At 42.1% G+C, this 15842-nt stretch overlaps 1 protein-coding gene and 1 pseudogene across 3 annotated transcripts in view; one reads left to right on the plus strand and one right to left on the minus strand.

Annotated features, from left to right (window-relative positions):
- The window catches only part of sxc (O-linked N-acetylglucosamine (GlcNAc) transferase sxc), a 154636-nt gene that overhangs the window by 85750 nt on the left and 53044 nt on the right, over positions 1-15842 (minus strand). For 2 of the 3 annotated variants that reach the window (XM_041776558.2, XM_070284021.1), the window contains exon 5: positions 3034-3102. The exons of the other annotated variant lie outside the window; for it this stretch is intronic. In XM_041776558.2, the coding sequence (XP_041632492.1) occupies positions 3034-3102 (69 nt within the window). The remainder of the gene's footprint in view (positions 1-3033; positions 3103-15842) is intronic. 3 annotated transcript variants of the gene reach the window in all.
- Positions 5852-7382, plus strand: LOC108075365 (transmembrane protein 208-like; annotated as a pseudogene).

Below are 15842 nucleotides of genomic sequence, written 5' to 3' on the forward strand. Positions count from 1 at the left end.
GATATCGCGAACCTGTTCGCAAAATTCTTCCAGACTACATACTCACAAATTAATTTCGATAATAGCTCAGAGTATTCTTTTCCACTCCCGCACTCCAATTGCATTTTTATGCCTGTAACACAGGTACACAGCCAAAATTTCCACGAACCATTTCAAGTTTTCCATGATATTTGGGTGCTCCTGAGTAAAAGTCCCATACAAAATTATTTTCCATCACCTACAGGTTCCGCGGTATACCTAAGAATACAAAAAACCGATGTTTGCCGACATTTTGAATTACATGGCCTATATAATTGGACTTACCTTTATTATTTTCGGTAAAACCTACTCTCAATACATCACGGAACTACTAAAAAATAGTTCCAATCGTGAACCATTGCCCATGTCTTTGGAATTCGACGCCAAAGTTGAAACTCCCAAAATTTTCAACATTTCTGTGATGAAAAAACAATTCTGAGAATTAAATCTTATATGGAACAATTTTAAATATTCATTGAATCTATTGTTCATTGTATTCTTTAATTTCGGTTTAAAGCGTTTTCATGAGGACATTTTATTGGATTTATTAAACGAATAAAACCGCTTTTTTGGTTTTATTATCTACTCAAAAATGTCAAAATTCAAATAAGTCAAGGCAACCTATAGAATGCGAGTAAACCTATAGAATGCGAGTAAACCGGTTTTCCGGTTACGTTGATCAAGTGGATTTCTACTTATTTGTCGAACCGTACTCAAAGAGTTGCATTCAAGGGTTCATTCTCAAACCTTGTTCACGTGACTTCTGGTGTTCCTCAAGGGAGCCACCTCGGTCCTCTTCTATTTGGCATTTTTATACCCTTGCAGGGTATTATAATTTCAGTCAGAAGTTTGCAACGCAGTGAAGGAGACCTTTCCGACCCTATAAAGTATATATATTATTGATCAGAATCAACAGCCGAGTCGATCTAGCCATGTCCGTCTGTCCGTCTGTCCGTCCGTCTGTCCGTCTGTCCGTCTGTCCGTCCGTCTGTCCGTTTCTACGCAAACTAGTCCCTCAGTTTTAAAGCTATCTGAATGAAACTTTGCATATAGTCTTCTATATACTCTCACTGCTATATATGTCGGAACGGGCCGGATCGGACAACTATATCATATAGCTGCCATACAAATGTTCGATAAATTTTTAGAAAAAAAATTATAACTTTGCTGTTTTTCAACATTTTTGCACCATTTTTTAGATGTGGTCATTTTATATTATTCCAGAATTTTGGTAAAAATTTTATGAAAATCGGATGACTATATCATATAGCTGCCATAGGAACGATCAGGAAATTAATAGGAAAAAAATTATAACTTGGCTGTTTTTTAACATTTTTGCACCAATGGCCAATTTATATTATTTCAGAATTTCTATTTTAATTTTATGAAAATCGGACGACTATATCTTATAGCTGCCATAGGAACGATCGGAAAAAGAATAGGAAAAAAATTATAACTTTGTTGTTTTTCAACATATTCTTATCTACTTTTAGATATAAGCTTCTTTTATTATTTCAGAATTTTGGTAAAATTTTTATGAAAATCGGACAACTATATCATATAGCTGTCATATAAACGATCTGTAAATGTGGAGAAAATGTAAAGCTGGGAATGTAAAACCTTAACTGTCAAACTGTAAACATAATAAGTAAAAGTAAAATGTAATGAAACTCTGTTTTGTGAGTGTTTTCAGCATTTAAATTTATAATATAAACATCAAAACCAATCTGCAAGGGTATACAAACTTCGGTGTGCCGAAGTTAGCTTCCCTTCTTGTTATAAATGATCTGCCCCAAGTTATTCTCCACTCTTACGTCATGATGTACGCTGATGACATTAAACTATGTTTGCCTCTTGTGAATCCTGACTCTCCTCAGCTTTTGCAAACTGATTTAAACAACATGTTGTCCTGGTGCACTCATAATTTATTGTTTCTTAACAACTCTAAATGTAAATACATGTCGTTTTACCGCAGAAATTGTTCCCAAGCTAACTATTTCTTAGGCACGAGTGTTCTTGATCGTATCCATTCTGTAACGGATCTCGGTGTTTTATTTACCCATAATTTGAGCTTCACCGATCACATCGGTATAATTGTTGGTAAAGCAAAGGGTGTCTTTGCTTTCGTAAAACGATAGTCTAAGGAATACGATGATCCGTATACTACAAAACTCTTATATATATCTCTGGTTCGGCCCATACTCGAATATTGTTCGTGTGTATCGTCCCCTCAATATACAAATGTATCCGGAGCCGTAGCATATTTGACGAAATTCCTTTTGCTCTGCTCTCATCTCGCTCTCAATTTTTTGCTACGGCTACGGCTACGCAGAGCACTGCTATTTATTTTTTGCTATAGCTATAGCTGTAGTTTTTGAAGCGAGAAAACTACGAGCAGAGCAGAGCTTAGGCTTTGCCGTTCTTCTGCTACAGCTCCCGTCAAAGTGAGAGCGGTAGCAATAGCAAAATGAAATACTACGGGAGTATCGTAGCTTTTCAAACGCTGGCGCTTGCAATGACACCTAGCGGAAATACCTTTTTTGACAACCTTATATGTAGTGGGCATGCTTTGTAGCAGTAAAGTAGTGATAGGCACCTATTCAATTTTTTTTTACCTTACAAGTAAACGACAGGTTATAAGTTCATTTTAATAGCATATTTGAGTTTAGAAGGCACAAATCACTCTGAAAAAATTATTTCATTTAACTACTGCATTATTTTGGTAAGTGGCACTACAGGGTTAAAAAGTCGGAGATGACTCCCTCCCTGCGTTGCAAACTTCAGACTAAAATTATAATATCCTGCAAGTGTATAAAAAGGGCAATTTGATGGATTCCTCTAAAAGTATCGCATAATATAGTAAAATATATTAAATACTAAAATCAGATAATATCAACTTTGTTAAACTTTATACGACATTACACTGTATGTATGGAGCAAAAATGAATTTTTCACAGAAACAAAAAAATATTGGGGTAAAATATTAACTAAGATTATTCTTTGATTTGTACATACTTTAGCTTCTTCTAAACGTCCAAGGGCCTTAAGCAGATTTCCGAGATCGCTGCGTACGCAATACAAATCCTACATGTGGAAAAGTTAAAATATGAAAATCAGTAACCCAATTAAAACGAAAAACAACCAGAAAGGAAGCTAACTTCGGCACGCCGAAGTTTGGATCATTAAGAAACGAGCCATTCTAGTGAAATTAATAGAAAACAAGAAAAGAAGCTAACTTCGAAGTTTGTATACCCTTGCAGATTGCAATTGGATCATTAACAAGAAAGGAAGCTAACTTCGGCACGTCGAAGTTTGTATACCCTTGCAGATTGGTTTCGATGTTTATATTATAGATTTAAATGCTGAAAACACTCACAAAACAGAGTTTCATTACATTTTACCTATACTTATTATGTTTACAGTTTGACAGTTACAGTTTTACATTCCCAGCTTTACATATTTTATCCATTTACTGATCGCTCTATGGCAGCTGTATGATATAGTTGTCCCGATTTACATAAAATTTTTACCAAAATTTAGAAATAATAAAAGAAGCTCATATCTAAAAGTAGATAAGAATATGTTGAAAAACAACGAAGTTATAGTTTTTTCCCCATTAATTTCTCGATCGTTCCTATGGCAGCTATAAGATATAGTCATCCGATTTTCATAAAATTTTTACCAAAATTCTGGAATAATACAAAAAGGCCAAATCCCAAAAATGATGCAAACATTTTGAAAAACACCCGTTATAATTTTTTTTTCTACAAATTTATCGAACATTTGTATGGCAGCTATATGATATAGTCGTCCGATCCGTTCCGACATATATAGCAGTGAGAGCATATAGAAGACTATATGCAAAGTTTCATTCAGATAGCTTTAAAACTGAGGGACTAGTTTGCGTAGAAACAGACAGACGGACAGACGGACATGGTGGACATGATCAAGAATATATATACTTTATAGGGTCGAAAACGTCTCCTTCACTGCGTTGCAAACTTCTGACTGAAATTATAATACCCTGCAAGGGTATAAAAATCGAGCCATTCTGGTTAAATAATAAAAAAAACAAGAAAGGAAGCAAACTTCGGCACGCCGAAGTTTGTATACCCTTGCAGATTGGTTTATATATTTATATTATATTATAAATTAAAACAGACACTAAAAAGAGTTTCATAACATTTTACCTATACTTATACAGTTATACATTCCCAGCTTTACATTTTCTCTGCATCTACGGATCGCTTCTATGGCAGCTATATGATATAGTTGTCCGATTTTCATAAAATGTATACCAAAATTCTATATTAATAATTAAAGCTCATATCTCAGAGTAGATTAAAATACGTTGAAAAACAACGAAGTTATAATTTTATTCCCATTAATTTCCCAATCATAGCTATCCGGGGAAACTCCTGGATGGACCTAGAGACTATTTATGCGGATTTCAAGATCCTTGAATATCAAGGTGTTTTTCGCAAAGGCAAGGAGTTCACCTGGCTTTCTCCTGGAGGCATCTTCTAGCGATGCCAGAACTGGAGAGCCTAGGTATCTCATTCTTGCCCTCGTTAGGGCCGGACATTTGCAAATGAGATGCTCCAAGGTTACGATTGCCTCGGATTCATCACATTTCCGGCATTTGGCGTTGTCGGTAATACCCAGCTTGACTGCATGTGCAGCAGACAGGCAGTGACCTGTAAGAATACCCACTAACATTCTGCAGTCCTTCCGCGGAAGATGCAGCACGTAGTGTGTGAGTTTCTTGTTGTGTTCTTTGCACATGATTTTTGATATTCTGCAGGTTGCGGAATTACTCCTCCACCTGCTTTTTACGCTTGCGTCAGCCCGTCTCTCTAGCTCGGTTTGGAGCGTTCTTAGGGACGTTTTCTGTTCTTTCACTCGCCAGTCCAACGCCTTCCTTTGCAGGTTCGTCCGCGGTTTCGTTACCGTCTATGCCTTGGTGGCTGGGAACCCAGTAGATCCTCACTGACTTAGTCGTGCTTAGGCTATCTAGTGACTCCCTGCTTGCCAGTACATTTTTGGAACTGACCGCTGATAATTGCATGGATCTTATCGCCGCTTGACTGTCTACGAACAAATTGACCGCCTCATGTGGACGGTTTATGCTCTGCGCAAGCTCTGCTGCTTTCCTGATGGCGAATACTTCCGCCTGGAATATACTGCAGTAGCTTGGTAGCTTATACGACAGCCTCCTCCTTCCATCTTGGAGCCGTAGGTGTATATATTGAGGTATTGAGCATGGTCCTGGCTTGACTTCCAGTCATTTGGTCCCATGAATACTGTTGTGTTTACATCCGGGCACGTTCTGGGTATCATGTAGTCAGATGTACTGCTCATGTCTCGACCAATTGAACTGTGCCCGAAACCTTGTAGCGACCAGTTTCCTGATGCAACCAGACGTTGTGCCGCCTTTCCTGCTGTCAGTTGCGCTTGGATATCTATGGGATATATACCGATTATGGTTTCGAGTGCTTTGGTGGGGTTTGACCTCAGCGCCCCTGATATGCAGAGCAGTGCCTGCCGCTGGGTTCTCTCCATAAGCTTATTATACGTTTTCTTCTCCGTGGCTTGCCACCACACTAAGACTCCATACAGCAGAGTCGGACGCACCACCGATATGTAGACCCAATGCATTAGAGCGGGTGAGAGGCCCCATGTGCTGCTAAGCATCTTCTTGGATGCGTATAGCGCTATGGTGGCCTTTTTTATCCTCTCTAATACATTTGCTCTCCACGTCAGCTTGCTGTCAAGTACAATGCCGAGGTATTTGATTTGTGTTTTTGGACTTTTTTCTGAAGCCGATCCTGGATGCGGAGGACAGCCTTGTACATCGCCTTGGCCTTCATTCCCTCGCTTGACCGCTTTGGCCCGTCCCTGCGCTGGGAGCTGGTGCCTGGTTTCGGTGAGTGGAGAAGCTGTACGCTCTCAAGGTCCGAGTCTGTATCGACTATGGCACTTGAGCGGCTCAACTTCCCCTGCGTAGTTTTTTCGGCAGTAGCGTTGCAACTGACATGACCTGCTCCCGTCACATCAGAGGTGTAACGCAGGATTGCTCCCCCCCGTGCCCGCCAGTGGTAGCGGTCACGCCTTCCACCGACGTTTATGCTGACATCCCAGCCTTGGTTTCATCCTTTAAACCCTCCAGAGTGGTATCTTTTATGGGGGTACCGCCCACTTGCGTTTTATGCCTTCCGCCAGGCACCTCCACCCATGGCTAACGGCTCACTTCCTTAGGCTTTTTAGGGCAGAAGGAGTTGAACCGTGGCCTTAGCTAGACACTGTATTATCGCAGACGGGGCAAGCAGCAATGCATCGCCCCTGTCCGGGCTAATATAGAGCCCATTGCCCAGCCGGCACCCTCGGGGAGGGTTCAGATGGAGAATTTTTGCCAGAAAATGTATTAGAGAGGATAAAAAAGGCCACCATGGCGCTATATGCATCCAAGAAGATGCTTAGCAGCACATGGGGCCCCTCACCCGCTCTAATGCATTGGGTCTACATATCGGTGGTGCGTCCTACTTTGCTGTATGGAGTCTTAGTGTGGTGGCAAGCCACGGAGAAGAAAACGTATAATAAGCTTATGGAGAGAACCCAGCGGAAGGCACTGCTCTGCATATCAGGGGCGCTGTGGTCAACCCCCACCAAACATGGCCATTGGCTGCGCTGCACCTGCTTAGTTCGCTGGTCTTAGAGATCACCAAGACCTCGGCGGTATGTCCGTGGGCAGGGACTCTAATCTGGTGCATTTACTCATGACCTAAAACCCCCACAGTTTATGCACATCCTGGCATTGTTAATCCTTGTCGGTGCCTACCAGTTCATGGCCTTCATGTCCCGGCCGAAATACTCCGAGAGCGGGGCTCTTGTGGACTCGGGTAATGATCTAAACATGGAAGGCGGCATTGCGGAGTAAGTAAACTCTAAGGCCCAGACTTTTGTCCATTTTGCTGATTTTCGCTTGGTTACCCACAGAAATGTCAAGGATCTGATAATCCTGACTTCCGGCACGCTTCTGCTTGCCTTGATCTCCAACTACTTTTGGCTGGTGCTGCTGGTGGATGGATGCTCTGGGGTACGGTCATCCAACCTTGGCTGTCCCAGCGAAACGCCCAGGACGAGAGTCCCGAAGTGGACGAAAAGAAGCAGAAGAAAATGGAGCGCAAGATGCGGCGTATGAGATAGGAGTCGTCCAACACCACCAGCCAAGGGGCTGCTCGCCTTAGTGGTTAGGGGTAAAGGTTGGTTCCTGGTTCCAATGAGATTCTCCGCTTAGTTGTGTGTGCGTTTCCAAATTGTTAATGTTCGTTCGGCAAATTAAACTCGTCGGAGACAAAAAAGCATTTCCCGGTGTTGTTAAAACGTTTGTCCGAAACCATAATCGGTATATATCCCATAGATATCCAAGCGCAACTGACAGCAGGAAAGGCGGCACAACGTCTGGTTGCATCAGGAAACTGGACGCTACAAGGTTTCGGGCACAGTTCAATTGGTCGAGACATGAGCAGTACATCTGACTACATGATACCCAGAACGTGCCCGGATGTAAACACAACAGTATTCATGGGACCAAATGACTGGAAGTCAAGCCAGGACCATGCTCAATACCTCAATATATACACCTACGGCTCCAAGATGGAAGGAGGAGTATATACTGTTCAGACCCTGAAATGAGGCTGTCGTATAAGCTACCAAGCTACTGCAGTATATTCCAGGCGGAAGAATTCGCCATCAGGAAAGCAGCAGAGCTTGCGCAGAGCATAAACCGTCCACATGAGGCGGTCAATTTGTTCGTAGACAGTCAAGCGGCGATAAGATCCCTGCAATCATCAGCGGTCAGTTCCAAAAATGTACTGGCAAGCAGGGAGTCACTAGATAGCCTAAGCACGACTAAGTCAGTGAGGATCTACTGGGTTCCCAGCCACCAAGGCATAGACGGTAACGAAACCGCGGACGAACCTGCAAAGGAAGGCGTTGGATTGGCGAGTGAAAGAACAGAAAAGGTCCCTAAGAACGCTCCAAACCGAGCTAGAGAGACGGGCTGACGCAAGCGTAAAAAGCAGGTGGAGGAGTAATTCCGCAACCTGCAGAATATCAAAAATCATGTGCAAAGAACACAACGAGAAACTCACACACTACGTGCTGCATCTTCCGCGGAAGGACTGCAGAATGTTAGTGGGTATTCTTACAGGTCACTGCCTGTCTGCTGCACATGCAGTCAAGCTGGGTATTTCCGACAACGCCAAATGCCGGAAATGTGATGAATCCGAGGCAATCGAAACCTTGGAGCATCTCATTTGCAAATGTCCGGCCCTAACGAGGGCAAGAATGAGATACCTAGGCTCTCCAGTTCTGGCATCGCTAGAAGATGCCTCCAGGAGAAAGCCAGGTGAACTCCTTGCCTTTGCGAAAAACACCTTGATATTCAAGGATCTCGAAACCCGCATAAATAGTCTCTAGGTCCATCCAGGAGTTTCCCCGGATAGCTATGGGCCATATTGGCCTATGTGTGGCCCCTCGAGGGCCGTCCGGTCTAACCTAACCTAACCTAACCTAACAAAAAACACATCTCTAGCACAAAAATGTAAACAATACAATGACGACTTTTCGTGGAATGGAAATGGTGGCATTGATGGAGTCGCCACGACGCTCCCGCCGAACCTGTGGTGCCTCCGGTGTGTCTTGGGGCACCACCCATCCGGCGGACCGGAGTCTAATCCAGGCGGCCTGACGGCCGGCCCATCTCCCCAGGTAAATACTTTTACTCAACGTTCATCTTTGTTGCTTTAATTCGTTATAAACAGGTACTTATTGCTAACATTGGCAGGCATGTTTGAGTTCCAATGGGACTCACTCCCGGTGAAACGTTACCCTAGCCCGGGATGCGCTTGCGCCAAGACTGCGGCAGCGGAGAAGAAGCGGCGGTCCGCTAGAGAAAATAGCCACAAACTGGCTCTTAGGATTCCTTTTATTTTCCTGCCTATTATCCCTGCTGGCCAAGGCGATGTACAAGGCTGTCCTCCGCATCCAGGATCGGCTTCAGAAAAAAGCCCAAAAACACAAATCAAATACCTCGGCATTGTACTTGACAGCAAGCTGACGTGGAGAGCAAATGTATTAGAGAGGATAAAAAAGGCCACCATAGCGCTATACGCATCCAAGAAGATGCTTAGCAGCACATGGGGCCTCTCACCCGCTCTAATGCATTGGGTCTACATATCGGTGGTGCGTCCGACTCTGCTGTATGGAGTCTTAGTGTGGTGGCAAGCCACGGAGAAGAAAACGTATAATAAGCTTATGGAGAGAACCCAGCGGCAGGCACTGCTCTGCATATCAGGGGCGCTGAGGTCAAACCCCACCAAAGCACTCGAAACCATAATCGGTATATATCCCATAGATATCCAAGCGCAACTGACAGCAGGAAAGGCGGCACAACGTCTGGTTGCATCAGGAAACTGGTCGCTACAAGGTTTCGGGCACAGTTCAATTGGTCGAGACATGAGCAGTACATCTGACTACATGATACCCAGAACGTGCCCGGATGTAAACACAACAGTATTCATGGGACCAAATGACTGGAAGTCAAGCCAGGACCATGCTCAATACCTCAATATATACACCTACGGCTCCAAGATGGAAGGAGGAGGCTGTCGTATAAGCTACCAAGCTACTGCAGTATATTCCAGGCGGAAGAATTCGCCATCAGGAAAGCAGCAGAGCTTGCGCAGAGCATAAACCGTCCACATGAGGCGGTCAATTTGTTCGTAGACAGTCAAGCGGCGATAAGATCCCTGCAATCATCAGCGGTCAGTTCCAAAAATGTACTGGCAAGCAGGGAGTCACTAGATAGCCTAAGCACGACTAAGTCAGTGAGGATCTACTGGGTTCCCAGCCACCAAGGCATAGACGGTAACGAAACCGCGGACGAACCTGCAAAGGAAGGCGTTGGATTGGCGAGTGAAAGAACAGAAAAGGTCCCTAAGAACGCTCCAAACCGAGCTAGAGAGACGGGCTGACGCAAGCGTAAAAAGCAGGTGGAGGAGTAATTCCGCAACCTGCAGAATATCAAAAATCATGTGCAAAGAACACAACGAGAAACTCACACACTACGTGCTGCATCTTCCGCGGAAGGACTGCAGAATGTTAGTGGGTATTCTTACAGGTCACTGCCTGTCTGCTGCACATGCAGTCAAGCTGGGTATTTCCGACAACGCCAAATGCCGGAAATGTGATGAATCCGAGGCAATCGAAACCTTGGAGCATCTCATTTGCAAATGTCCGGCCCTAACGAGGGCAAGAATGAGATACCTAGGCTCTCCAGTTCTGGCATCGCTAGAAGATGCCTCCAGGAGAAAGCCAGGTGAACTCCTTGCCTTTGCGAAAAACACCTTGATATTCAAGGATCTCGAAACCCGCATAAATAGTCTCTAGGTCCATCCAGGAGTTTCCCCGGATAGCTATGGGCCATATTGGCCTATGTGTGGCCCCTCGAGGGCCGTCCGGTCTAACCTAACCTAACCTAACCTAACAAAAAACACATCTCTAGCACAAAAATGTAAACAATACAATGACGACTTTTCGTGGAATGGAAATGGTGGCATTGATGGAGTCGCCACGACGCTCCCGCCGAACCTGTGGTGCCTCCGGTGTGTCTTGGGGCACCACCCATCCGGCGGACCGGAGTCTAATCCAGGCGGCCTGACGGCCGGCCCATCTCCCCAGGTAAATACTTTTACTCAACGTTCATCTTTGTTGCTTTAATTCGTTATAAACAGGTACTTATTGCTAACATTGGCAGGCATGTTTGAGTTCCAATGGGACTCACTCCCGGTGAAACGTTACCCTAGCCCGGGATGCGCTTGCGCCAAGACTGCGGCAGCGGAGAAGAAGCGGCGGTCCGCTAGAGAAAATAGCCACAAACTGGCTCTAAGGATTCCTTTTATTTTCCTGCCTATTATCCCTGCTGGAGCTCCAAAAGAAATAATGGGGACGGGTAAGTATGCTTTCATCAAAATCCAACTTCTTCTACGCAGACTCTTTAATTGTGCAGAGCTTGTGTTGCACAAATCCCTGACGCAAGTTAGGAGACGCGGAGAACAAGGACATTAAACAAATACGAGTAAGAGAAATAAATAAGCCTAACAAAAACAACAGCACAATAATTAATTTAATCTATTGCAGCAACGATAAGGCGAGATCGGCGACCCGCAATGGCGATGAGGCTTCGCCGCAGCACCTAATGGCGGCGGCGTGCCTGATGAAAGTGGGACGTACGAGGCCACGACCACGTCGTTTCGGGGAACAGCAGTGCCAATAAATGTCCCAAATATTTGTATAAAACCTGCCGGTTCCGGACGGCGTTTCACGGAACGGACTCACCGGAATCCAGGTTGGCTAGATGGATGGCTCAGGTGACTGATGAGTGCTGGCTGCTTAGTGGCTCGTTTCTTCAGGAATATTCGCCCAACAACGTCGGCGGCGGGTAAGCTTCACAATGTAATTCCGAAATAAAGGAAGCAGTGGCCAGCGATTTTATCACTGCCACGGTTCTTCGAATAATTCCTATTCCTCTCGTTGATACTGCCATTTCCATGCTGCCCTCCCTATATAACCTTCGGTCTGTCACCCGAGTTCGGACTTAGGATCCGTTCTTTCCTCAGTGCAACGGCCGAGGCCAAGGGTAAAAACCCTTTCTCTTAATTCCCTTAACCTAAGCCCGTTACCTATTCCCGGTTCGCTCTTTCATATCCCTGCCCCCCCCCCCCCCTGGTCCTAAAGATCCTACCTCTTTCGATCTATCGATAGTCCTCCAGCCCATTCCGATTGAAAATGAAACAAATTGGATCACTAAGAATCGATCTGTTCTGGTCAAATTCATATAAAAACTAGCACGAGATACAGTATGTCAACAAAGTGTTTTGACAATGAAAAGTGTTTTTATTTTTTATGTTTGCATGCCAAAAAAAGGAAGTAATCAGCGTTTTTAAATATTTTAAAAATTGTATTTCGATTCTGTGGGTAAGTAAGTACTAATTTATGAGAAAAAATAACAACATTTCATTTGGTAACTGTCTTAAAAAAAAATAAAAACAAATAACATTCAGATTTCATACAGCTCCCATTGGAATTGAGCTTTGGTTTTTTTTTTCTCCTCTTAGCCTTTGCGTTCCTATTCATTTGTCAATCAATTTCGGCGCGACAAGTTCTATCAAGATTAAAAAAAAAGGCCTGGAAAGAGAACTTCGCACGATGTTGCACAACTGGTTTATTATAACCACCAGATCGGGGATAAACGCCCAGGAACTGTCTGAAATGTTCTCCGTATTACGGCAGACAATATACAGATAGGATGCTGTATATTCTTTTTTGCGACGAAACAAAGATGATGTTGTACTACAATATATAACATTTCTGGGCAAACCAAAGTCGCTTTTCGATGTTTACTTTCGAGAGAAATAATTTTTGGGATGTGTACTCGGTCCGTTTTAGCAGCTTTCGGACGGTTTCGTGAGAAACATTTAGATTACTTGTGTTCTTAATATCGCTTGCTATGGATCTGAGCGAAACATGAGGTATTTTGGCCAGTTCCCTTAGCAATTTTCGCTCATCTCTCTCTGGAATTTTGCTAGGCCGTCCTGTTCCAGGCTTGGGACCCAGTCGATTCTCCTTGTTTGGTCTATTTACGATGCTGTATATTGTCTGTCGTAATACGGAGAACATTTCAGACAGTTCCTGGGCGTTTTTTCCCGATCTGGTGGTTATAATAAACCAGTTGTGCAACATCGTGCGAAGTTCTCTTTCCAGGCATTTTTTTTAATCTTGATAGAACTTGTCGCGCCGAAATTGATTGACAAATGATTAGGAGCGCAAAGGCTAAGAGGAGAAAAAAAAAACCAAAGCTCAATTCCAATGGGAGCTGTCCTAAAACTGCATAAGGCTTTATTTGCCGCTGATGTCAAAACACTTTCTTGACAGTATGAAATCTGAATGTTATTTGTTTTTATTTTTTTTAAGACAGTTACCAAATGAAATGTTGTTATTTTTTCTCATAAATTATTACTTACTTACCCACAGAATCGAAATACAATTTTTAAAATATTTAAAAACGCTGATTACTTCCTTTTTTTGGCATGCAAACATAAAAAATCAAAACACTTTTCATTGTCAAAACACTTTGTTGACATACTGTATATAAAAGTTGAATACTTATACATAGTATATTGCAATTTGGTTTTGATAATATTTTAAAGCCATTTTTCCATTTAACTTTTGATTCCTATGCTGCAAAATTAACTTTTACCAAATTACACAAATATTGAGGTCATATTGTGTTCTGTTGTCTAGGAGTGTTCTCATTTACTGACAAATCTGGCAAAGCAGGTTCGGTATTTAAGATAACGAAAACACTAAGCCAAAATGTCCTACGTGTCAGCAAATCGTGGACGAGGCAATTTGTAACGTGTTCATATATGAATGTTTCTAATTTTAATTTAAAAATCTTGAAAAAACAAAGTTTAAAAGAATACATTTTGTTTATTGGTGTTGATTATTTATTTTTTACGAACTGATAAATTTAAAAAATCTATAAATACTTTTTTTGTAATCTCTTTTTGAGCAAAATTATGTACATTTGACGGTGCGGAGTTATGTCGCTTTAAAACGCTAAACTACAAACGACATAACTCTGCGCGGAGATATGTCGTTTGTACTTCGGCGGAGATATCGCGCGGACTTATGGCGCTATGCCGCTGACTAGCTGAATGGTTACTACAACTTGTCGTTTCTTGGTATATTCCAGTATAATATTCTTCATTTTAATTCGTAAGTTAGACTTTCTGCCCCTTCAATATTTTTAGGTTTAGGTTTTTTCTTCTACTTTAGGGTCGCGTTATTGCTCAGAAGCTAGCCAATTGTCAGTTACTTCAATCAAGTTTAATCTCCTCTCAACTTTATTATTCCACACTTGTTCTTCTTCTCATCAGCGGGTTCCTACGATTGTCATTCGCTCGCTTTTCATATGTTTTGTATGAAAAGTAAACGACTGCAAAAAAAACACTATTAATGTACCCTTGGGAATAGGTCAGATTTTATACGATTAGTTCTAAGCGATTCGCATTTAATCAATACTACACTTTTTCATCCTTTTAAATAATGATGAAAGTGTTCAGTATACTTCTTTTAATTCTATGTACCTGTACGGTAAAACTTGACCAAACCGATAAATAGCTGGATGGGACAAATTAAGAACCGGTACGTATACATATTTTCTGTATATCAGTCCCAACGTCGATCATATTATATATATATATCTATTGTTTTTTTGTGTTTTAATAAAATATAAATCCACCTTTCAGTTTGGGCTGCCTTTCCTTTTTTTCAGTCTCCGTTTCTTGTTTTTTTTATTGAGCGGCAAAATTTAAAGCGAGAAATCAGAACACCGTGTGTATGCTGCGGAATTTTATTTGCGACTGAATTTGAAGTTGAAGAAGAAACAAAAGTAGGTATACATATTTTCTTATTCTCTATTCCTTAGAGCGAGACAAATATAGATACTTCGAGATCTCTTTCCTTTACCTATACAAGCGTGCATTGTAATAGAGAGAAATATACAGGGTCCTCTATTTTCTACAATTTTTCCCAGACTGCTTTAAGGGGGTCTTCTCATTGGGTAACTTTTTTTTTTCGATTTTTTTTTTTTTGCATTTATTTATAGCTTGGAAGATACAGCCTTTTTTGTGAAGCAAGGTCTTCGCATAATGAGCTTTTTTCAAACTTCAAACGCGTTTATCTCGAAACCACGTTTTTCGAACTGGCGGCCATGATATCTCCAGTTCAACTGAACCGATTTTCATGAAACAAAGTGGAATCGACGCAGAATTGTCACCATTCTCGGGTGACGGAACAGATTTTTTTAAAAATTTTTTTTCTATTTTTTTTTTGTACACTAAACTACAAAAAAAAGCCCGAAATCGAAATTTTTTTTTTTAATGGCCGCCATTTTGTTTAAAAAAATTTTAAAAAAAATCTGTTCCGTCACCCGAAAATGACGTCTATTCTGATTATAACCCCGTTTTTTTTTTCATTTCGGACGCTCTGGAGACCCTGAATCGTGGCCGCCAGGACGACACCTTTTTTTTTCCACCACCAAGTTTAAAGTCTCATTACTCTTTGATCAACCCTCGTAACGAGGCAAAAACAACTTTTTTAGTTACTTTGAACATTTTTGAATACAATAAATAAAAAAAGTTTTCAATTACTCTTTGCGTTTTCAAATAAGAATTTTTTTAAAAAGGGTCAAAAAAACGGGTTTTGAATGAGAAGACCCCTTAAAAGACTCTAGTATTTGATTTATACTACGCTCTCCAGTTCTATTGCTCTCCCGTTCTCCAGGATGAAGTGGCCAAAAATATCGACGTACATTATTGCTGTGATGCCTGCCCCGAGGCTGAAAGGGAGATGATGTCGTTTTTACGGCAAGGGCTGTCTTAAAGAGCATAACCTTAGACCTTAGGACCAATTCCAAGAATCTGAGATCGAGTTCTAAAAAAGATTCTGTATCGCGGGAGTGACCGTGCCACCGGTGACTTCGGTTTCGTTTCCTGGGGGGTCCCAAATAGTGAGCTCTCAGAGCCCCAGTCCTGTTGCCGTCCAGGGTGTCAGGTCCGGACTAACGGCCAAATTTGGTAAGGCAGATAAAAGCAGAACCACCAACGAAACAGTTATTTATTTTGCAGCTTTTCTCTGATCAAACATCGGAAGATGTAATCGCCTTTATCCAAGGCAAAACAGGAGCTGATGGGCCA

The sequence above is a fragment of the Drosophila kikkawai genome, chromosome 2R (genome assembly GCF_030179895.1).
Source record: "Drosophila kikkawai strain 14028-0561.14 chromosome 2R, DkikHiC1v2, whole genome shotgun sequence".
Classification (NCBI taxonomy): Eukaryota; Metazoa; Arthropoda; class Insecta; order Diptera; family Drosophilidae; genus Drosophila; species Drosophila kikkawai.